The sequence below is a fragment of the Anarhichas minor genome, unplaced genomic scaffold (assembly GCF_050575085.1).
Source record: "Anarhichas minor isolate MPS153535 unplaced genomic scaffold, ASM5057508v1 ptg000087l, whole genome shotgun sequence".
In the NCBI taxonomy this organism is placed as follows: domain Eukaryota; kingdom Metazoa; phylum Chordata; class Actinopteri; order Perciformes; family Anarhichadidae; genus Anarhichas; species Anarhichas minor.
The window spans coordinates 3,516,501-3,541,292 of NW_027466533.1; the positions used below are offsets into that span (position 1 = coordinate 3,516,501).

Sequence of the window (24,792 nt, forward strand, 5' to 3'; positions counted from 1 at the left end):
ATTTGTGGCATTCAGAGAAAGTATGTATGGATTGAGTCAAAATAAACTACAGTTCATGGTAATGAAGGAACATGTCACCCAGTGCAACAATGGGAGTCACTGTGCGTTTAACAGCTTTTGGACAAAAGTGGAGCTTTATGGTGCAGCAGCACAGTCTCCCGGCAATTTGTGAAATAGTCACCAAATGCAATCTCTTGGTTTTGTGCTATTTCGTGTTGCTCGGACCTACTTCTGTCGGTACGACATTACGTTACAGAACAAAGGTTTTGGGCAACAAAAATGAACGATAGGGTTTGGCAACAAAACCACAACAAGTCCCGTATTTAATGGACCCATCCACCTCTCCTCCCGCCCGTCGATATATTATACTACGTCACTTGGTCTGACTATTACATCATCTTGTGGATGCGTTTCATTTATTTGTCCAACAGAAAAAAGGATCCTTATTTAACTTTCAATTGTCATTGTTTTTGTCCTGAGCAACACAGGGCAATGGGCAATTTGTGTCAATGCACGCAGAATGCATTTTGTGACCATTTCACGAACTCCCATGATATTGGGCTGGGCACGGAGCTCAGAGGAATAAGATCTACAATACTTTCTAGAGGGAGGGGTCCGTGGGGAGTTAGTGTTTTAATGGGCTCTGTTGACAATAACACACACACAGATATTGCCAGACTTTTCCCCTAGTTTTTTGTAATGTCTAATCTTTGTCCCAGTATAAGAGCAAACATTATGTATGAGAAATAAAATGTTTCTGAAAGCGAACCAAAACAAAAAGACAAATGTCTTTCATTTAAGGAATCATGGCTGAAAGACTGAAAGAAGTTGTTGGAGAAGAGCAATGTGTATATTCCAGCTGGCTTAGATGTATATGCTGCTAGAGCCATTCCTGTTGTGTCCTCTTAACCATGTCCTTCTCTCAGCCTGATGCTTTCCAACAACACTAAAGCAGACATATTTAACAAAACATTTAAAAAAAAGATTTCTTCTGGCATCAAGAGGAAATTTATATTTAACTTGGAGTCTTTTTCAAATGAGAGCAGACTTTGAAGCTGAGTAAAATGAAAACATAGTTGTGTTTGTCCTCTCCCAGTGATCTGTGTTCATTTTCTTCACGTAATTTCCTCTGCAATTACACCAAGTCTGAAGGTGGCGGCCCCAGGAGCACCACATGAATGAAAGGCACATGGTGGACTCACAAAAAGACCCATTCAGTTCTGTCTGGCAGCGGGACAGTTTAAGCCAAGTCAAGTCCTGCTGGATATCTTGACTTTTAATAGTGGATTAGGAAATCTCCTGGATGAGAGATGTGAGGACCTGTGCACATTAGCTGTGAACTCTGGCTGAGGTCACATGGCTTGGAAAACAGCTGCATCGAGAAGCTGCACGAGTCCGTGAGAATGGATTTTAACGTTCCGTTGGTTCTCATGAGCTGGTTCGAGGATGCAGGACTTGTTGGTCTGACTACTGCAGGAATTTAGAGTCTTCAGGGGCTTTATTGTCTGTATATATGACAAATGTAAGCACATTTGTTTTTTCAATTTCCATGCTAGACCAGGGTAAACATAACTGATTTATGAATCCACAAGGATGCAGAATGTGGATGTGGCTTGTCATGACACAAACTAAATGTTGAAAAGCTGCCACAGATCCATGCATTTCCAGTTTGTTTACACGATTTGGAACACAGATCATTTTAATGTAGCCCTGCCGCAATCTGTTCAAATCCAAACACCAGTCTCTATCTTTGTCTCGTTGCAGCAGACATTTGTCCACTTGGCAATCTTGCTGCAATGCCTGAACTTTCCCTCGCTCTCCTTCTCCTCACTCTTCCTCCCACCACTTCTCTCACTTTGGCGCCTATACCGGCCCCTCGCACCATCTCTCTCCTCCTCCTCCTCCTCCTCCTCCTCCTCTCTGATCCCTCTTTTTTCTCATCACGACCTCTGCTCAGTCTCCCACATCCTCTTGGACTCTTCTCTTGGTCTCATACTCATGACTCATCGTCCCACATGGAAACATTTTCTCTGTGGATGTGAGAGAGCTTTTACTGCTTTGAATGAACATTTAAACAAAGCCCCCCCCCCCCCTCCCCTCTTCCAAGTTGAAGCAAAAGCAAAATGTGAAAAAAAGTAATTTTTCTGCTCTAATCCAAATATTGCTTCTTTAGATGACGGCTTTGTAAACTTGTCTATGATGCACTTTAGTATCTGATAATAGCGAGCAGTATGTGGCGCGTCGGATGAAATCACACCAACTGTTAGTGAAGACTGCCCCCTGCTGGTTCATCTCCTCTCTTGTGTGACCTCTTCCTCCATCCAAGGCCCTCCAGCTATCATGAGGCTGCTGAACAGATCATCTCCATCTGATAAAGACACTGCCACAACCGCTGAGCCAGGTCATCAAAATATGTGAGGACACTTGCATGTAATTTCCACACTTGAGCTGCATCCATGGAGCTCCATAATAATAGACTGTGGATATGTAATGTGTATATATGCTGTAATGTGCCCATGCTTCATGAGCATGTGCTAAATGAACAGAGCATAGCTAAATATATTATAAGTGGCTGTTCTTTGTTTTTATTATCTGTTTAATCCTGCTCCATTCATTACCCAATAATACTAATCTGTAGCACTAACAATAATGATTTGCAATCGACCACAAAGTGTGTTTTGTTTTTACTTTCTTTATATATAAATAAACAGTAGGTATACAGTAGGTATACATCAGTGGCGGGCCGTGCATTTTATACCTGGGCCTTCACTGCTGTGCTGTCACAGTTGAACCACCTCCTAATAACCTTATGATGGCGCCACAGCTACGGTTATTATTATTTTTTTTAATTTTGGAAAACGCAGAAGCTTAAATTGTGGGAAATATAATGTTCTTTCGGTGGAGCCACTGCGCTCAACCTGGCAACATGCTGTCTGACACGCCCACCACAGAAGAAAAACATTGTACTCTGGTGAGCCACGTGTGTTCTGGGAGGCTATGCTAAACTAGCTTAGCAGGAAAACAACAGCAGCACACACGCTACAAACTCTCCCCGCAGCGTTTAGCTGTTCTCTACTGATTCAAACAGGGCTAAAGCAATCGCCACACAATCCACATTTCTCCAGACCATCATTCTTGCTTTGTTAAAGAAAACAGATACATGAATACGCGCATGACGGGATGCTTCGTCATTAACGGACAATGCATATAGTCAAAATCAATGTAATTAACACAATGACATGTACATAATGTTTATATCCTATTGCCATAAGTTCGTAAAAAAAAAACAAAAAAAACGTTGAAATTTTAAAATAAAAAGATTTCTGAAAAGAACCCAAACATTTGGAGCCTTTTTTAGCACTGAGTTTTTCAAACTGTGAGGCGTGAGGTGAAAGGGACAGGTGCATGCCAACAGAAAGTTACACGAGGTCACAGCTTGATGTGCGATGGCTGTGGCACACAGCTCACTGAGGCCAATAAAGATTCTTTAACCGTTAGTGCCCGATTGCCACAATTTAGGCCAAAACGTGTACTCCTTCTCTGAATCATACCTCAGAAATGACACCATCAGTCTGCTTAGAAGGAAAGAAAAAAAACTCCTCATTTAAACTAGGGTTGGTAATGTCAAGAAACTAGCACGAGTACGCTAGATTTTAAAAAGTGGCTGGATGGAAGATTACCAGCCCTAGCTTTACGTTGCCTGACAATCGTCAGTTATTTAAGTTTTCTACAGTATCACAGTAATCAAGTGGTGGTTGTCTGTACATCATAGGTACATTGTACAGGAACCTATGAAATGTGAATAAAGAAGAAGAAAAGAAACGCAAATAAACAAGTTCAAGATGTAGCCCACAGCTAACTGACTCAATGGCAACCCTTTACTCCATGCAAGCAGAAAACCCCCCCGTGTTTGTATAGCACCCTTGCAGTCCTGTATAACGTCATGTCAGTGGCATGTTATATGATGCAAGACAGAAGTCACCTTTGACCCCTGGAAAGAATGACCTCACCAAAGCCACCCGGCTCTTTGAGGGCATCTGTGCAAAACACGCTAGGTCACTGACTCAGTTAAGATCCCACAACTCAAACATACCAACAACATAAAAAAAACATGATGTTGAATGCTTTTTTTGTTTTCACATCAATTGTTTGTAAAATCTGCTGTCTGTCTGCAAACACAAATTGGATGATTGTACAAAATAGTGATCTCAGCCACTTCAATAGAAATGTGCAGCCACTGTGAGAAGTCAAAGGCTGTTTTTAAGTGCAACAACTATTTATGGAACAGCTGCTGTAGTTCATGACAGTTAACACTTGTTCTGATTCTAGTCTCGGTATTTCATGGTGAAAAACCAGCAGTGACCAGTGGAAATAGAAACCAAAGTTCAGCCTCTTGTCCGAGTACATGACCTTTAACCTTTACTGAAGCAAGTAGTTACAGCTGTTTGCCTCTGTGGGACACACATGATGAAATACAGGGTCATGCATGCACGGGACAAACAGAAAGGATCATCTAAAGCCTCACAGACCTTCTTCATTCAACCAGCATGAGTCTAATGTTGGACAGCAGTAAAAGTGCTCAGAGCCTATTCTCAACGTACGGTACGACCGTGTGTCCTCGCTTCAAAGCCTGGTTGTCTTGACATTTTTATGTATCATATGAACCTGTAAAACTGTTTCACCCGCACGCATCAACTTGCTCAGTATTAAAGGTCTGAAAGGGTTTGAAAGAGCACCACAGCTGTGTAGACTGATAGTAAAGACTGATTTAGGATCCAAATGCAGGACTTAATCTCAGGTTCTTCTAATTAGCTCATTGGTTGCCTCAAAGATGTCCCGTGTTCTCTGACTTTACTAGTCGAAACCTGTCAGTGTCAATAAAAGTTTGAACAAAACATTTAATTCACAGCATTTAAAGTGCTGAGGAATGAAAGCACAGTACTATTAATACACATTCACCCAGCCATGCACACGCACACACACACACAATGGCAAGCCATTTTGACCTTTCATTGAACCACACACCCATCTGTATTTAGAAATCAATAAGAGCCTTTCTCCTAGTAAAAAACGTATTCTCACTATATTTCAAGATATCTGCAACTTTGTTTGTACTTCAGATATCTTTAAGTCATTACAAAGTACAAGTGTCTGTTTTGATATTTAAAAGCTGGACTCTTGATATTTCAGATGACTGTAATTTAATTCTCCTGGTCAAAAACAACATTTCAGATATCCACAATGTCGTTCTCCCTAAGAGCAGTAACGGCACTTTTATCATGGATGTGTACATGGACGTGTATTGGCCTTTCAATTTCAGATATACACAATTACATCTCTGGATGGATGCATGAATTCTTGCTAAGGACTAAAAACTATTTCAGATATCTACAATCTCATTGTTACTATTCATAACGTCAGCTGTGATGTGAGCCATTTTGGCATTTCAATATCTTTTTGCATATTCTGAACAAATGCCCACAATTTATGAAGATCTGCAATTATATTATTACTAGTTGTGCAAATCTGAAATTGCATAACGGAAATCAATAGAGACATTTGGGAGAACTGGAGAGAGGATACCCTCCCTGCATGACCATAAGGTAACGATGGCCAGTACGGGGATCGAACCCACGACCTTGGCATTATTAGCACCACGTTCTAACCGGCCACATTAACCCAGAGAAGGCAGCATGTTTGGAGTAATAGGATTACAACATATGTTCTTGTAATTACTACTGTGAAAACGCATTGAGGTTATCCATCTCAACACATGTAACATTGAGCTTCACACCGTATCGCCGGTCCAACACATGCGTGTGGCTGCATGAGCATCGGTGTGCAGATTTAGTACCGTCGTGACGGACTCAGGAGGATGACGAGGGTCAGATAGCGTCTCTCGCTCAGACTTGTGCTGACTGACTCTGGCACGCTGAGCTGTCATGAGGCCAACGCTGCTTCATCACATGCCTGGACGTGGACAAGTCGACACGCGTTTCCACAGCAAATACACAAACCTTTCTATATATAGGCGAGGTCAGTCTGAACCAGTAAGAAGCCTCCACTTCATCACTGAAATTGCCAATAGGCCACGTTCAATGATCATTCAAAAACAGCAACAACAGCAATAGGAAGTTAAAGCCCCGGCTGTTACTAAAACAGACTTAAACAACTCCAGCGAGGAAGAAACCAAGAGCCAGCAAGTTCCTCGCCACCACAAACATGGGAGGAATGGCTCTGATGTACACAATTTCACACTAAATCACGTCAAATGTCTGCCACTTCAAGCTAGTGTAGGTCCATTAAGGATAAAGTAAAAAAGTACTAAAAAACATTAAAAAAACACCAGCAGATATTCATTTCGTAGCATTGATGAACAGACGGCAGCCAGATGTGCTTCAACAAAGTAAAGCGTCCTTCACTGCATGGTAATGTAAGCTTTAGTAGACGAAGGGAGCATTCATTTTAATGGTACTATTTAACAATAACTTGTAATAATTGGCCTACTCTGAAGAAGTGATGATTTGAAATCTCCGCACTGACAGTAAAGCTGCTTTGCATGTCACAGTGATGCAGCCTGGTGGGTTCAGCCAGGCAACAGATTTGACAGTTGGAGGACTGAGAGGTTTTTGTAATTCATACCACTTGAGGAACACATATGGACAAACCAAAACAGCTTTGATCAGATTATTGGCATGTCGAGTTAACTGCTGGTCTAATGTGGCGACGACCACAGCATTAATGTTCTTCCTTATGTACGTGAATAGTTGATGCCAGGCCACGGAAAACGTATTTTCACGTGGCGGCGGTAAGCACCAAACGGCAGATGTGATTAAATGTTCCACATCCTTGATTGAGCCCAGTCTGCTCTCCGTAAAGACCAACCTGATACAGAACGAATAGATACAAAATGAAAAACACTAAATTAGAAACAGCTAAATATTTATTCACCAGTCAAAACATAAACTTCAAAATATGAGGTCTGAAGACTTCCTGACAAAATTTGTTTGCAACCTCCAAGTGCTAAAACAGACGAGCTTGTGTATTTCTATTGTAAAGTTCTGGGATATAATACAACATTGTGTTCTGACATTTTCAACGTATGAATTAACAGGGGGAGTCATAAATAAACAGGTCTTGGAGAAGAGCGTGCAGCAGTCGTGCGAGATGATGGGTGTGTTTTTTTGTACGTCTCTATCAGGGAGTGGGACCGGAGGTCTATCCAAACCTGTACTCTCCCCCCGTACCAGGCCAGCGGAAAATAAAAAAAAGAATGGCGAGTTATCAGTTTTCAAGAAAAGCCACGTAGTCGGTGAGTCTGGCCAACTGCTGCTCGTTTGGAACCAGTGAGACGGGAGGAGGATCTGTTGAGAGAGGGGAGGAGAGGTTGAGTCAGAGGGGATTGCTCGTTGAGCCAAGTGCTATCCATCTTCTTACATCTACAACGCGTTCTAACTCAGACGTCAGGTCACAGGTCTCCAGTTAACCGCTCTGCCACCGCTGTTTAACAACACCACCTACGTGAGCCCGAGAGGCTTCCAGCCTGCAGATCATTACAAGACTTTACATCTATCTCGACCAGAAAGACTTCCTGAGTGTGAGATCCACTCTACAAACTAGAATTACCAGGTGCTATTTAGCCCCAATGGCGCTGTGGAGCGTGCGTGGGGGGGCAGACATGTGAGGATTAATGGTGAGTGAGGTAAGCGCGTTGAGCCGTACATGTGCGCGGCAGATGCTTCGGCGGCTCGACCGTTTGCGTAAATCAGCAGGTTTATCTTGCGAGATAGATCCATGACTGTCTGAGCTCGAGGACAGGCGATGATGTGGTGGAAAAAATATATCACTTGACAAAATAAGTGAGCGGAGGAGGAGAAGAGAAAGGGACTGGATGGGGGATGGGATGGGGGAACCCTTCAGACATTAGACAGAGGAGACTCAGCAAATCAAACATTTCAAAGAGATTCTCGGAAAAGGGGAAAAACGTCACCCTCGTTCTTCATTGAGATTAAAATGTCTCTTAAATTCCTGCTCTCAACAGTTTTATGAGTGTCTGATAAAATATAGGAGAAGAGAAGCAAAACGTGTGGGTAACATAACAGTGTGCAGATGACGAGGTACAGATGAAAAGAGCAATGCTGCCACCTACCTGGCTTTTTGGGCATCACCATCCTGGTAGCGGGGTCTGCCTGCCAGCCCTGGGTCACCACACCTAAAGACGAGGATGGGAAAGAAGAAACGATCAGTGAATGTCTTCTTTTATTACTGTAACATCTCTTGAATTATGTTTACACAATAGCATTTCCTGTGAGGAGGTTGTGTAAACTGCATCCTACCCTTCACTGCCTCTTCCACAGAGTATCCCACGAAGGCGGCGAAATCTTCTGCTGCGATGGAGGTGTACGCCTGGGCCACTAGACTGTACGCCCGTTGCCGCGTGCTCTCTGTGAAGGAATGCGTGAATCACGGAGACGTTAATATCAGACGGGTACATACGGACTGCATACATGCCAAAACTGCTCTGGCTGTGTGTTACAGTGCAACAACTTAGCTGTGAACTTGCGCACACAAGTTTAACATGGTATTCAAAAGAGCCATGTTTCTCGTGAAGCAACAACACAAGGGGGTTAAACACCATGAATTACAATCAAGAGTGACACAAAGGGGGATTGAAGCCGGGGGCAGTACTCTGTTAGGACCATTAGCAGTCAGAGGCGAGGATGTTTTGTGCAGATCTCAAGTGAATGCTACAGAGCTGCAGTTTTTACTACTTTCCCCGTTCTTGCAAATGTTCCCCATCTTAAAGTTTGCTTCTGGTAATCCTGTGTGTCTGAGTTGATGTCGTGGCTTCCTCTCACCACTCCCGCCTCCTGCTCACCCCAAACAAGCACACGGTCACGAGCTATCACGTAAATGCCTCAGGGTTGTGGCCTTTCGTGTTTTATAGCCTAGCAACGGTGTGTGTGTGTGTGTGTGTGTGTGTACCAACAGTCTGTTGCAGCAGCTAGCAGCAGTAACGATAACAAGCGGGATGAGAAAAGACAGCTGGGGGTCGAAGGCCAGAGATTTTGTGAGGAGCACTTTCCCCATTCTGCTGTCCAAGGGGCTTCCTGTACTCCCTGTTATTGTGCTTATCCAAAAAAAAAAAAGGGCAGTGCTTGTATATCAATTGTGTTTGACGGTACTTTAGTTTGATTTTGTCACGTTTTTAAATCATAGATATGGTTGTAGAGTAATATGTGCAGTCTTTATTTAGACACTTTGGTGACTATTTTAATGATGGGGCTCCAGAGAAATGTGGATAAAATGCTATTGTTTTGTCATTGCGGTGTCTCGTCATGATGACTGACTACAAAGGGAACTGACCCAGCTGCCCCCACCCCCCCCACACTCAGAATAAAACTCCCATCTGTTAAAAGTGAACCACATGTCAAACATCATAAAACTGTTCCTGGTGTTGGAACAACTTTCTTTCACTCGACTGGCTTTGTGTTAGAAGAGGAACGGAGGACAAGCGGGTCACCTCCGGGGGCTTTTTGTAACCCGTTCGCCCGGGCACGCGTGTATTTTTACTGCGGCCTCTTGACCGTTGGCCGATGACTCACGTGGCAACTGGACCGGCCTTTGCTGCTGAGCAAGACGTCCATGAGTGGGAGGATGGGAGCTTTATGGAGCAGAAACAGGACCTGTCCTGTCCGTCCCAGAGTCTATTCCAGGGCCGCTATCGTTTCTCACCTCTTAAAAATAGCCCCCCACTTTTCACCAGCAAAGGCAAAGCAGACAGGACGTGGCAAGGGCTTTTATTTTTAAATGCAGCCTACTGCCAAGTAAGAGCAGCAGCAGTCTGGGAAACATTTTGGATGGAAGCACTCCAACGAAACTCTATAGGACCAAAATAATACTGAGTCTTCCTTTGTATGTTCCCTTAACTTGAGCTTCATGTTTTAGTTGGCCAATAAAGCAAATGGGAGCTTAACTTCATGCAGCTTTATTTCACATTCCATTCGAGATAGGTTTGGTGATTACAGGCGGATCAGCTGATCACCAATTCAACAAAACTTGGACAAAGTGAGAGAAACACAAACAGCTATTTGCTTGAGCTACATATGAGGGAAATAATCAATCTTCAAACGTTCTATTGTTACATTTATCAAAGTCATTTTCTCCATTGAACTGGCTTAGAAGTACAAAAGTATAAAAACAAGTTAAGAAAAGGTATGAATATGACATTGAAATTAAATATTGCACTGAAAGTATGGGCAAGCCATTATAGCCAACATCCACTGTAACCTTGTATTTCTTTCAACATCAAACGCAGTCCCTGCCATCAACACAGAAAAACCTTCGAAAGCACATATTACATTATAGTCCATAACCACTTCCATATTCATTATTCCTCTTCCTCCTCCTCCTCCTCCTCCTCTTCCGCGTCCTCAAACTCATCATCATCACAAGCTCCGAAGTCCATTTTTGCCAGGACTGCCTCGACGTGCTCTGTCGACAAAGTGAAGTGGTCCATTTTCTCGAAGCCTGGCTCCGGCCTCTCTTCCCCCAGCGAGCCTTTCGCTGCGTCCTTGGTCTGCGTGATGAGGCCCTTGGAGGCCAGCAGAAACTGAGCGGCGCCGCCCTGCTCCAGGGCCCTCACGGCCGTGTCTGTGAGCTCCGAACTGGTCTGCAGCCGCTCGCCGTAACGCTGGGCCAGTGCCCGCAGAGCCGCCACCTTCTCGTCTTGCTCTTTGCCGATCTGATCCAGGAGAACGGTCTTGCGCTCTTCCAGGACGGCGTACAGCAGGTCGAAGCGCTCGGCCAGCCCCTGCTTGGCGCGCTGACCGTTGTCCTGGACGGCGCGGCAGGCATCTTCCATCTGGTTGAGCAGGGACTGCAGGCGGCCGTTGCCGGCCACAAGGGTGTCAATGGCGTTGCTCAGTTCCCCCTTCTGGGCCTGGTAAACATTTGCTAACGGTGACACCTCACAGTCCTTGTGCTGGCCGAACACTTTGCACATGGAGCAGGTGGGTACCTGACACGTCATGCAGTAGATGTTGATTTTCTCCTCCTCGTGCTCTTGGCACATCGGCTCTTTGGATTCCTTAGGCTTCAGGGTGGTTTCTGTGCCTCCGCCGCTGCCTTCTTGCTGCTGCTTGTAGAGGTCGATAATGTTTTCTACCAGCAGGTTTCGCTGGAGCCCGTGCACGCCATGGCGGTCAAGCACGACCTCAAAGCGGCAGGTAGGACAGCGAAAGACACCACCGGAGAAGCGGTACGGGTTGCGGGAGTCGTACAGGTCGCTGGCACAGCTGCGGCACAGGTTGTGCTGGCAGGGCAGGATGACCACGGGTTTGGTGAACATGTCCAGGCAGATGGGGCAGCTCAGCTGCTTCTCCAGGCTATCCATGGGGCTCGGGGGCCGAACCATAGACCCTGTCCTCTGAACGTCCATAATGGGAGAAGTCTCCAACTACACTTACACCGGCAAGTTTTGTTATTTTAACAGGAGAAAACCAAACCGTTTGTTTCAAAAAGTTACCAAAATAAATGGCAGACTGCGCACTTGTCCTTAGTGTGTGCTCTAACGTGTGAAATGCTGATATCTATTCTGACTGAGAGCTGGCAGCGCCGGCCTTTATACCGGCCACTCACAGCTGGTGACACCCGATCCCTTCCCACCAACCGGGGCGCACATTCCTGCCTGCTTGCTGTCTCGGGATCTTTTCACAGAAATGGCCCCCTCCAACTCAGTGCTGCAGGTGTCACTTGTCCTGGTAAGCAGTGTCTCCCTTCTAACAGCGACAAGAGTGGTGGACTGAGCGGAGGCCACCGGGTTCCACGTGACCGGCTCAGAGGAGCCCCGGCCGAGAGAGGGAGCTCGGTCTAATAGGTAAACAAGTCGATGTCAACAGCCTCCGACTCCCGTGTTGTTTTGACCATTTCAACTCCTTTGAGTTGTTGGACATTACATAGCATGCTGTCTATATAAAAGGGGTTTGTCTGCAACTGGAAATCTCTATCAGTTTTGCATGTACATTTGACATAATTGTCTACATTTAAATTAACCAATGATGTCAATAAAAAGAAAGTTGACGGCTTAGATGATTAATTATGTCTTAATTAAATCACAGATTTGCTGGTTAATATTAATATTTACTTGTTTTTCTTTGTTTTGTTTAATGTATGTTGAGGTTTTCTAGTGTGTAAGACATCCCTTCAGCTCGAGTTATTTGGTGATATTTTAAAGCCTAATGTTTATGACCAATAAGCTCTTGGGACCAGTTGCTTGTGATACAGTGGCTGTTTAGATATACTGCTAAATGTTACTTTTACACAAACATAGTCAACAGAAAGGGTTTACAGTTAGCAGCAATGTACTTGCGTTATCACATAAATCATTTCTCTATAGGATTCGCTGCCTTGTTTAAAACTGCAACATCAAAAACTCTCCAAAAGTGTAAAATGTGTGCAAGTAGACTCAAACACTCTTAATCCCCCCCTCACCATGCAGTTATTATCAATGGTTACCCAAGTGTTTTATGACATACCGCACGTCAGCATACATGGCAGATCAACAAGGAGTAGCGTAAACATGAGGGAGAGGCTATTCTTAAACTCTTGCACAAGGGGACCGTCACATGCTACAGATGGGGATGTTTGACAAAATTGGGCATTTGACGTGTGAAATAACTGCGTTATCAAGAGAGATTATCGGACGTAAACAGATTAACTTACTCAGAGTATTGTTCTGTAACCTGAACTAGCCTTCATAATGCCGATGTGCCATACTGCTGGACATGAAAATGTGTTATAAACAAGTCAAATTCAGTCCCTTACTTGACAACATGTTATTTCCCCTGGGTTGCATCACAGCTAAAACAGTTTTCAGCTGGTGAACCCTGTTGATTTTAATTCTAAATCATGCATATTTGATTCACTCCAGTTGCTCTACAGGGTATTTCCCTACTGTTTACCCAGAGCCAAATGCGTAAAGCATATAAATATAACTTAGAAGTGTTTCAGTCATCTTAAAAGCAAAATTAAATCTTACCTCGAAGAGCCTCCATGACCGGCAGGATATTCTCTGACCATTGGTAGGCTGCGATGGTTGTGTAGACGCCTGGAAAGTCTCGCTGCCAAATGTGTTGGCCAACGGCCCAAATAGATGTCAATTCTGGGTTTGCCTGTATGCAACAAATGGAAAAGGCATTAGTATGCTCCACTTGACAAGGCAGTGGTTGTCATGCTACAGTCAAGTGCAGTCACACCCAAATACTTCTGTTGTCATATGGTGCATATGCAAGATGAGGCAGCTGAGCATCTGACAAGGAGTTGTGATCAGCAATGTCTCCGTATGTTCTATCGTGCTCACCGATTTTATTGCTTGGGGGATCCGTTTCCAGAGATACCTGCCGTTATTCCTGTTGGAGCCACAGCAACAAGTTAGACCATGCACAGACTCAAGCTGCAGGCAGTAATGCTACAATAGAGTTAGCGGTGGGATAACGTAACACCCTTCAGCTACCTACTGCAGTTTGCCACACACAGATCCATTCTTTTTTCATTTATTTGTAAAGCCGTACGTGCTCTTCATGTGCTACAAAAAGTCAGATCACAGAAAGCTGTGGAGGAAAACGGGAATCCTAATGGTTTACCAAGTCTTTTTGACATTAAAGATGCTTTGTATTTCTATGAAGAAGAACAAAAAATAGGCAAAATATGTGTATCAACAATTTGAAAGTAAATGAGTCCATGCCCCCACCCCTAATAAACAACCTGTGAAGAAAGAGAGAGAGAACCACCAGCTCCTGAAGACAGAGTTGACTTACATGTCATTATGCAGTAAATAGAGCGACAGCAGCTGAGCGTACACTTGAGGTGTTGCAATGCCCCCTGGAGCCTGTTAACGAGAAATGCAGGTATGATATTAAAGATCGACGCTACATATCAGCAAACAAGCTGTACACTGTAAACAATCCGTGATGTAAGCTATATGGCAAAGATGACTCCCTAACAGACATTAGCTACGTACCGTTAGCTTCAGACTGCACCATCACTTACCGTCCAGTCAGTTGTTATTACTTTGTGCTAACGTTGTAGCATTGGTCTCTTAACTTACAATGTTTCTAGCTAAATGTATCAAAGTAATTGGTCAGTCCCAAGTTACCTGACGCCACACAGTGAAACAAGCGATGGCTTTTACGTTATGAGAACCTAAATAAAGCAGTGCTGCAGTATTAGCTCTAGTTTACCAACACAACAACGTCTCGCTATCTGAGGCTAGCTACCGAGCTAACGTTACCTACAACCTGCTAGTAGCAGCGGTTAAAGCAGAGAGTATCGCTAAGTCTAACAGTTACTGTTCAATTTTGATTTGTTATTTACAATTATGAGCTAACTCGTAGCGTACGTTTTAATGCACCAGTGCCTGAAAGTATAATACGCGTTAAAGTAACGTTAGTGACAACAGACTAGCTTCTTAGCCATAACGTTAGCCAAAGCTGGTCATGAGCTAACGCTAACTGTCGTATCACTACTACCAAGCCTCCAAGAAAGCCTCGTTGGCACAACTCAGAATGAATTTTGCGATCCAGTGCTTACCTCGAGCTCTTGAGCTTCACACTGCTCTAATAATTTATCATAATTCTCCTCCATAATCACAGCAGTAGGCATGTTGATGCCGAGCTGCTGCATCGGGAACTTCTTCTGCTGTAGAACTGTAGTAGATTAGTAGCACGTCGGCGGTGCTGCTGCCCTCAGCTGGAGGAAACACAAACCACACAATCCTCGTCACACATCTCCTCTAACAGCATTTCAAATCAATCCAGGACTCAATTGTACCACAGTGCAACGCAACACAACTGCAGTGACATCCCATGAAAATTAAATGAAATTAAACAAGCAGACGTGGATGTCCACCAAATAAACAAATAGGAAAAAAAGGAGGAAAGGAAGAAAGACATGTAGGTAGAAGGAAAAAAGAAATCCTCGTACAGAAATTGATTTAGATGTTTTGTATAAAATAAAGCCTGCATTCATCAAATCTATTTATTGCACAATGCTTCCCTACATGTTTCAGTAGAGCAGAAAAAAACATCTGACTGGACGTAATCAAAACATTTCCATATAAAGAGTCTTTTAACTCCAAGGTCCTTGTTGATGACACTAACTGTGCTTACTATAAACCCCACCACAACAGTGACAACCCTCCTTTTCTTTTACCACAAATATGAAAATCACCACAACTGCATTTTATCAAACCTCTCCAATGAAATCATACCCACAACGAGACTGATTAACCATAAGTCAAAATGAGAAAAAAAGATAGAAAGGAAATGATCTGGACCTTAAATGAAAATCATGTTGTGGACTCCGAGAGGGTCCAGTCCCTCTCAGAGTAAACTGTAGATTTAGATTTATTTTTTGTCATTTCTAACCAGGGATTATTTAGAGAAAATGTTGTGTAGCTAATTGTTTTATTTGAATAAATTACAATTTTTGAAGAATTCAGTCTGGTCTCAGTGAACTCCACAGTGCTGAGACAGACCGCCTTTCTCCTTAAATTCACTAATGATCCTCTTTGCCGGGGATTTCTGTATTCCAATCCTTTTTGATCTCCATTTCGTTTGATGCTGTTGACTGCATACATTTCTTCCTCCACTTCAGAAAAAATGTCTTGGGATCACAGGCAGAACTATAATGCACTTCCACTATTCTGCCGTTTCTTGTTGTTGTTGTTGTTGTTGTTGTTGTTGTTGTTGTTGTTGTTGTTGTCGGAGGGTGCATTCATCTTTCCTGCTGTTCTTAAGCTTTGGGTATAGACAGCTTTAGGAGCGAGATTTTCTATACATTTCTTCCGTTTTCTTTCGTTTTAAAGGAAGAAAATGTGGGAGTTTTATTTCACTTTTCAAAACTTTGAAGTCCGCTGCAGACTCACTTCAAACGTCTCTTCCAATTTTCTATTTTCTTTGTATTTAAAATATATTTAACCAGGAAATGCTTCATTGAGATGAAAAGTCTCCTTTAGAAGAGTCTCCTGGCCAAGACAGCAGCAGCCCATTAAACAAACCTTCAGACATACAACAATAATGTTCTGCTGTTTGAGACGTCTTTGATATTCACATGTCTTTTACGACGCTTCAATTCAAAGACTTGTGCCACACTGTTTCCCCCAGGTCACAACTAAGATGTTTGTTTTTGTCTTTGATGGAGTCAGTGCACGCAGTCAGCCATTGTTTTGATTCACAATTTATTTAAACCCCAAGGGCAGCAATAGAAAAGATGTTCAATTAGCAAATGTTCTAACCAAATAAGATGAACAATAGATTTCCGCAGTCGGAGTAAAAGCAATACATACAAATGATTTGCAAGGTCCCAGTTAAAATGGCTTTAAATTCATCTTGTGTAACTGTATTATAATGCACATTATGTTACCAGCAGAATGCTTACTTTGTTGACTTGGTAATGTGGGAGTATCAAATGTTTTCTAAGTTTTACAGCCTAATGTAGACATGCTGGCCAAACTGACGTGACCCCCATTACCTCATCTTTTTGTCCCAGATAGAGAAACAAACAATGACGAAGATTTCAAAAGGACACGAACGATTGTTGTTCACATTCACTCAACATTGCAGTCACTTTCCCAGGATGCTGTGAGCAAAAACGCTGGCTAATGCTCAAGTATCTCATCACCTAATATGAAAGTAACCTCGCTGATTTTCATGAGAAACGACACGTCGATAAGTGAGGACTAAACATCAGCAGACAGCGAATTGCCTTCAAGGTACATTCTCAACAGCTCAGAAGTAGAATAACAATGTGTACATAATAAATATATATATATATATATATATATATATACAGATAACATAAATTGTCACTTTATTGTACAAAAATATGAATAATTTAACTATAAGAACACGTTGATAATGAACCCAATACTCAGACTGAAGCATTGCAGCTATTTTAATCTTTCAAAGTGGCCACATAGTGAAGTATTGTGCTGTCAGATTTTCTTTCTGGGATCAGTTCCTCAGGCAGCCTTTTCATAAGCACCGCTTATTATATGAAGTATGTATACATTAATAACCATTCTGCTTTAACAAAACAAACCGAGACCAAACAATACTTTGTCAAAATACTTTTGTGCAAATTCAGGTATAACAAATCTCATTAAATGAAGTTTCAGTCTTCTCTTGGTCTCATATATATCATCCAAAGAACACTGCGTCCCTCTCCATGTCCATGTAGACTTTAGAACTACTGTACCGTATTAGTACTGTCAGTGATACACAGACATATGTAGTGTTTGACATGCAAAGATAAATAGCCTATAATTTATTTAGATTTAATTTAAAGGTATGTGTATTGTAGCGTATACGAATCAGAGCTCCAACATGACAACTCCAGATGCATGCTGGTCAGGTGTTAGATTGTGCATGTGTAAACCGAGAGTTCAGTCTCCACTCCTGCTGTGAAACGCAACCTGGGCCCTAAAATTCCAAGTAGTTCTCTCCAACCTTTCCTCAATCCAAATGACTGAAAACTACTGCCTGGCTATTTCCACGACAACAAAGCTTTGGCACTGCAAAGCTCCAATATTTAGACTTGAGGAACCTAAAGCTGACAGATTTAGGTTACAAGGCATCTTTGCAAACTGCTGGTATTTAGAATAAACCCTGGCCCCTCATGCATACACATGTTCTATCATAAATCCTCGCTGGTGAAGGAGGGACTCCATTGTAAATGAAATTGGAGAGTAGTGCATAATTCTGCAATGACTAAAATGACCACTTGTGAGCAGCATTGCTCAGTTTTGTGTTTTTCACAAGTTCCTAGATCTTCCTGTGTGTGAGAGATCTGACTGATGCCTCTTTAGGTTTACAATATGCAGCAATGAAGGCGCATGTTTTGGGACAAAATCTATTTCTGATCTGCTGCCATGTTATAAACCATTCAGATCTTTCAGTCTTGACATTTTCATATCTTGTCTTTTCCTTCTGTTATTTGTATTCTGCTTATTCAGTTTAATACATTTTTAGATCATTTTAATCTTTTTATTTTATCCTTTTTAAATCCTATTTATTTGGTTGTTTTCCTTCGGCACAGTGGACTCTTGCAAATGCCAGAATGAGCACTAAAAGGAGGCAGAGGAACCAGCTTTTTACCTCAGGGTACCTGTCTCATGTACTAGTGTCAGGATATGACAAACACTTATTTTTATAAAATGTACCAGGTGCAGATTTCAGTTTTCTTTTATATCTTGTCTTAATGACATTTTGTCTCATTTTGAAATGCCTTGATGTTGAAAGGTGCTGAATATATTGAATATCTTCCAATATTGTCTGCTATATTGACAATAAAGCAATTGAGTCCTACGTTTCCTTATCCGTCTTTTCTTTGAAAAATGTCAGCTGTCTAAAAGATGGACCCGTCCATGTACGACAAACCCAGACAATTGTTATCCAAGTCACCACCTTGATGCTCTTGTTACATCCTCAATAATTCAAGCACCTCGAGTCCCTGTTGTGATATAGGCTAATGGAGGAGATCAGAGGAATGCAAAGTAGTGGTGTAACAATTGAAAAACCCTGAAACAGAATCCCGATAGATGCATGAATGAATCAAACATTACCACAAGAAAAAACGTCTTCCGTCTCTGAAGAGTGAGTTTTCAAAATGGCAAACTAGTCACGGCCAGCTGCTGAAAATATGTTTACAATAGATGGGCTAATCATAATTTTATGAACAGCCTTTCATGGGAGTGTGGAAGCTGAAATCTTCCCCACAGAGAGAAGGCCGGAGAGCACGCTCCACTGTTGTTCTACAGTAGAGTCGCTACTTAATAAATCTACCATAAACTGGTTTACAATTAAAAAGTATTTAATCCTACTGAAGCTAATACAATTACAGAATGAAGTACACTACTAACAGAATATATAATATATGATCCGCGCGGAAAAGCTATTCACTCGCGACTCAGCCTGGAAACACAGATGTTTCCAGGCTCAGAGCCGAGAAGAAAGAGAGTGAATTCCTTTCCAGCACTTCCTCTTACAGTTTGAAATCCCCTCCCTTTTGTCCATCTTAATTCCTATTGGCTAATTTCGGTTGCCTCCTCCTGGCATCAGGCTTCTGAAAACCCTCGCGCGGGTACAACCTGCAAATGTCTGTCTAGAAGTCTGACTTTCCCTTGGCTATTCTTCACAGTTTAATACATTCAATGACTGTATTTTATGGCTTAACACTTCTATGGTAAACATTCTATATAAAGATAAGGATTTGCAACTTTTGGCAAAAGCTTCACAAGCATAGATATAAAGGTGCTACTAAGATACACTAACTACAAATCACTTCTAACTACAAATTCTAAAACACTCCTACAATTATGAATCTTCTAATTATGTATTCCAAAACACTTCTAATTATAATTTCTTAATTATGAATCATAGTTCTAAACCCAAATTTCCTACAGGAGACAGCCTTGGATGTGCGGATGTTTGGTTTAAGTGCTGCTCTCAAGGTAGAGATGACAGAATAGAGTCATTGGTAAATAATAATAACAAAGAACATTTCTGATACAGAGATTTTATTTACTCAGCTTCTTTGCTGTAAATGTAAATGTGTGTAGCTTTGTGAATAAACCTCAGTCTGCGGGATCAATGGAATTCGTAATGACTCTAGGTGTTCCCAATTCTTTACATAAAATGCTTCTCTCCAGTCTCTCCCCACTGGGAGATTAGAGCACAGTTCACTTTACATCTGTGTGTGCTTCAGAGAGGAAGAATGAGAGAAAATGAGCCTTATATTCTCAAAACTGTTCGTTAGCAACCAACCAAACTTTCAAATGAAGAGCAGTTTAAAAAGAGAGAGGTGCCTAACATAGAAGTTACCACTGTTGATTTTCATGAGAAAAGACACTGAGGCACTAAATAAGAAATAATGTTGCGTGAGCGACCCCGTGTCTGTGTCTGGGTTAATTCCACTGGTTGTACATTTGTCCGCTTATTACACAGCTACTAACTAAAGAGAGCAATTATTTGACACAAAACATTGACTCAAATGATTTTTGATGATGTATAGATCCCAAATTTATTTTATTGCTCCTCTGTTGTGGATAGATGAGTCAAACAAACATAGTCGTTCGTCACATTAGTCGTTAGTCAATTTACCATCAACTTACACTCTTATCCCTGTTTAGTTGCCTAAACCGTACCTCCTGTGAAGAAGGAAGTTCATTTTGAGAAGGCACAATGCATGTAACGAGTGTTAGGTTGCTCTCATCTAGCATTCGTAGCAAAAGGTATGAAAAATAATGAACTGTAATTCGTAGATCTTCCCCATTTTTTATTTTTATGTTATCCACGTTATCATGAAGAAGGAACTATAAAGACCGCTGAAGCACACACCGGGCAGGCGGGAGGTGGATGGGTCCAACAACCAGCGATCTTTCAGCCAGGAGATGTTGATGTTTTTGGCTCGTAATTTGAGTACTTCGTTGAAAGCACTTCCGTAGTTATTTTAACCCAAACAACGATCTTTTCCTAAACCTATAACTAAGTAGTTTTGTTGCCTTAACCTATCTCAGTATTTCACAATGTTGTCCTAAACCTAACTAGGTCGTTTTGTTGCCTTAACCTATCTGAGTTTCCAGTGAAGACAAAAGTTTGTATGATGTAATGAGCGTAAATTGACACGTGTTGCTGGGGTTTTATAGGAAGTTTATAGGAGTAACCTTTCTAAGATATCATACAAACCGTTGTATGAGGATATGTTGCTAGTGTATATTAACACACAATCACTGAAACGACAAAACTGACAATTTAGCGCTACATAGAGCAGCATAGTTTGAAGTTAGGGACACTGACCAGTCTGTAGTATTTGACCTCGACTTTTGAGTCGTATTGACTGTACATACTCTAGTTTACATGTGTTAATGGATTCATGTGTTCCTCATCACTCTCTTAGCTTTACCAGTGTTGATATGTACCAGTGATTGTGATCTAGTACTGTATTTGATTGTCGTCTTAGTGCTGACCTCAGGTGAAGTGACAAAAAAGGGTCAATGCAGCCATTTCAGCATGCTGTTTCTGTGGTATGAAGATCAGGAGGATTGTTCTTGGATGTTTGGTTGTAATGTTGGGGCGATTACCTGCACCCACTTGGTGAATGCCACTCTGCACTCTAATTTGGGGACTGAGGTAAGTTTACTTTATCAAGACACTTGTTGAACTGCCGGCATAGTTCGTGTTAAGAGATTTTACTTCATCCACACTTATTCTAAACAATATCCTACCACAAGGCGGGTCATTTTAGCATTAAAAGTAATTGGAATAAACTAATAGCTGAATAGTTGATCCAGTTATACCACTTTTAAAAACAATACTTCAAGGTTGCAATGTAGCTCCAACAGTTTCAGGGTGGATCTTGATGAGGTGCGAAGTATGTTATCACATTAAGTGAGGCGTTGCGACGTTCAGCGCAGGGTTGTTGTGACAAAGTGGGTGTGAACACACCATTTGTCCCATATTACATTCATCTATAAATCTGACCATGCTTGTCAATTGTTTGTTTATCATACCCACCATGTGTTCCAGAGGCTAAAGGGGGAGGCCCCCAACCATTCTCAACCAATCAATCCTCTATTTATACACTGGATGATGTCATCCGTGATGTCATTGGGTCAGACCAAGATTGGGGGGGAGTAGAGTATGTACAGGTAGATTTGTAGGTTGGTTATGATCTGTTTTACATTGTTATTAGTATATAGCAAAGTGTAAACCATATACAATTGTTGGCTACCTAAAGGGGTGCTGTAAGTTATGGGTTTTGTCTGTTAACTATAGTGAGTCAGTAATTGGTGTCACCTGCACTCATGGTAGGAACTAAATCCTGCTGATAGGAGGCTCTATATAAGGAGATGACTTTGACTGAACAGGGGGAGAAAAGGAAGATCAGTGTGTAGCTGTGTGCATGTGATTATGTTACTTTAAGATGAGTTGAGTTTTATTTAGTTAAGCTAAGATAAACTTTTGTTTTGTTTGTATATATATTTGGTTACACGTGTAGCAGGGCACTTTTATAAATAAAACACCTTTTTGATATCTGAACAAAGTCTCTCGTGTCTGCTTCCTACCACTTCAGAAGCCACTCAGGTCAGGCTTCACCACAGTTGTGTTTAGGGCAAGCATTATTAATGCTTTTTTAATGTATTTTGATCCCCTCATAGCTGGGTTGTAAAGCTCTGAATCGCCAGTTACGTGATTGGCCAAAGCAGCGTGGCTTTGATTATATTTCAACTGTTTGTTTTTTCCCGGCACCCCCTGTAGTCCCCATCATCACAGGTTAAATGCAAACTACAATGACAGTCATTATTGCCTCTTAACACAGGTTTTACTCCATTTCAAAATTGGTTCATGAAAGCTAATTGGAATCAAGGCTTGGGAAAAGCACAATTTGAAATGACTGCATTTCTTCTAACTGCAAACAGAGATACATTACAGTCATTTAGCAGACGCTTTCATCCAAAGCGACTTACAATAAGTGTATTCAACATAGGTATTCAAGAAAACCAGTCAACTAGTCACCAGAAGTCATAAGTGCATCTCCTTTGTTAAACAAGCATCTAAGAGCATAAACCAGAGCAAAAGTACAGTGCAGAAACAAACTAATACGAATACAATAAGTTCAACAAACTAATACGAATACAATAAGTTCAACAAACTAATATGAATACAGTAAGTGCTCAGGGTAGTACTTCTTGAAGAGGTGAGTTTTCAGCCTGCGCCGAAAGATGGGCAGCAACTCTGCTGTCCTGACGTCAGTGGGGAGTTCATTCCACCACTGTGGGGCCAGGACAGAAAAAAGCCGTGACCGGGTCGATCGGCCGCAGGGACCTCTGAGCGACGGGGAAACCAATCACCCCGAGGCAGCAGAGCGAAGTGGTCGGGCGGGGGTGTAGGGCTTGACCATGGCCTGGAGATAGGAAGGAGCTGTTCCTTTCACTGCCCTGTAGGCTAGCACCAGAGTCTTAAACTGGATGCGAGCTCTTACAGGTAGCCAGTGTAGAGAACGAAGAAGGGAAGTGGTGTGGGAGAACTTGGGGCGATTGAACACCAGACGAGCTGCAGCTTTCTGGACAAGCTCCAGAGGTCTAATGGCCGATGCTGGGGCTCCGGCAAGTAGTGAGTTGCAGTTGTCCAGGCGGGAGATGACAAGAGCTTGGATTAGCACCTGTGGCGTCTCGTCAGTGAGGAAGGGGCGAATCCTCCTGATGTTGTAGAGCAGGAATCTGCAGGAGAGTGTAACCGATGCAATATTTGCTGAGAACGACAGTTGGTCATCCAGGGTCACACCCAGATTCCTCGCAGTCCGAGTTGGTCGTCACCACGGTATCATCGATGGTGATGGACAGGTCTCGGTGCGGGCAACCCTTCCCCAGGAGGAACAATAGCTTGGTTTTGTCCAGGCTGAGCTTGAGGTGGTATGTCGCCATCCACTTCAAGATGTCAGCCAAGCACGCAGCGATGCGTGCCTCCACTTGAGTGTCACCGGGGGGAAATGACAAGACCAGCTGGGTGTCATCGGCATAACAATGGTAAGAGAAGTCATGCGAGCGAATAACAGAACCCAGAGATGTTGTGTAGAGCAAGAAGAGAAGGACTGCACCTTATGGAACCCCCGTAGTCAGCATGCGTGGTTCCGACACGGCCCCCCTCCATGTCACCTGGTAGGATCGACCTGTCAGGTAGGATGCAAACAGGGAGAGTGCAGAGCCTGAGACGCCCATCCCGTCGAGGGTGGAGAGGAGGATGTGGTGTCAAATGCTGCAGACAGGTCCAGGAGAATCAGGACAGAGGAGAGAGAGTTAGCTCTCGCGGCATGAAGCGACTCCGTCACCGCAGGGAGGGCTGTCTCAGTCGAGTGACCCACTTTGAACCCGGACTGGTGGAGAGGCTGTTCTGGTGGAGATAGGAAGACAGTTGATTAAAGACACACGTTCAAGTGTTTTGGATAGAAAGGGTAGAAGAGAAACCGGTCTGAAGTTCTTGACATCAGAGGGGTCAAGTGATGTTTTTTTCAGAAGGGGGGTGACTCTGGCAGTCTTGAAAGCCGTGGGAAAGCATCCTGAAATGAGAGATGTGTTGATGAGGTGGGTGAGGAAAGGAAGGAGTTCAATCGCAATAGACTGAAGAAGAGGGGAGGGGATCGGGTCAAGGAAGCACGAGGTAGGACCACAGATCTCTACTCTTTAGAAGACATGAACTCATTGCTGGATGACGAAATCTGTCAAAGTGAGTGATTACTTCAGTGACACCACCGAGTTCATCAGATTCAATTCAATTCAATTTATTTTGTATAGCCCAAAATTAAAAATCATAAATAACAGAGTTACAACACATTCAATGCATATGGCAGAACCACGGCAGGAGGCATCACCAGGGTCCAGGTATCACCAGGATCCACGGGAATCTGCGAGGTGAGAAAGCACAGAGACTCTGGTGAAGAAGTAAAGTCAGTAATGTTATAATGGTATCGGTAATATAGAATAGTAATGTGAGTAATAATAAAAATGATATTAGCAGTGGGAGTCAGCAGGGCCATGGCGGGAGGAAGAACCATGGTCCAGGTATAACCAGGATCCATGGAAACCTCTGAGGAGAGAAAGCACAAAGACTCCGGGGAAGAAGCAAAAAAAAAAAGCAGATCCGACATACTCCAAAAACTCCAGTGTTGCCTAAATCAGACCGTCCCATTACAATGTTGACAGATCCTCTTTTCCATATTTGTACAGCGATATTTCAC

General features: G+C 42.6%; 2 protein-coding genes across 2 annotated transcripts; both read right to left on the minus strand.

The window, feature by feature from the left end:
• Positions 1 to 6,930: 6,930 nt before the first annotated feature.
• cops8 (COP9 signalosome subunit 8) lies at positions 6,931 to 14,735 on the minus strand. The gene is made up of 7 exons (XM_076081865.1): positions 14,590 to 14,735; positions 13,818 to 13,888; positions 13,361 to 13,409; positions 13,040 to 13,172; positions 8,337 to 8,444; positions 8,150 to 8,212; positions 6,931 to 7,364 (listed from the first exon to the last, which is right to left on the minus strand). Exons 1-7 carry the CDS (start codon positions 14,680 to 14,682, stop codon positions 7,285 to 7,287), a joined length of 597 nt encoding a protein of 198 aa, XP_075937980.1. The 5' UTR covers positions 14,683 to 14,735; the 3' UTR covers positions 6,931 to 7,284.
• trim63b (tripartite motif containing 63b) lies at positions 9,973 to 13,033 on the minus strand. The gene has a single exon (XM_076081864.1). It carries the CDS (start codon positions 11,438 to 11,440, stop codon positions 10,391 to 10,393), a length of 1,050 nt encoding a protein of 349 aa, XP_075937979.1. The 5' UTR covers positions 11,441 to 13,033; the 3' UTR covers positions 9,973 to 10,390.
• Positions 14,736 to 24,792: the final 10,057 nt, after the last annotated feature.

What these genes read in the sequence shown, in the direction of transcription:
- cops8 (XM_076081865.1), bottom strand. Translation starts at nt 14,682, where the DNA reads ATGCAGCAGCTCGGCATCAACATGCCTACTGCTGTGATTATGGAGGAG. An exon ending in TATTTACTGCATAATGACAT is followed by an intron (nt 13,410 to 13,817) that starts GTAAGTCAACTC and finishes TGGCTCCAACAG; the next exon opens with GAATAACGGCAGGTATCTCT. An exon ending in TGTGGAAGAGGCAGTGAAGG is followed by an intron (nt 8,213 to 8,336) that starts GTAGGATGCAGT and finishes CCTCGTCTTTAG; the next exon opens with GTGTGGTGACCCAGGGCTGG.
- trim63b (XM_076081864.1), bottom strand. Translation starts at nt 11,440, where the DNA reads ATGGACGTTCAGAGGACAGGGTCTATGGTTCGGCCCCCGAGCCCCATG.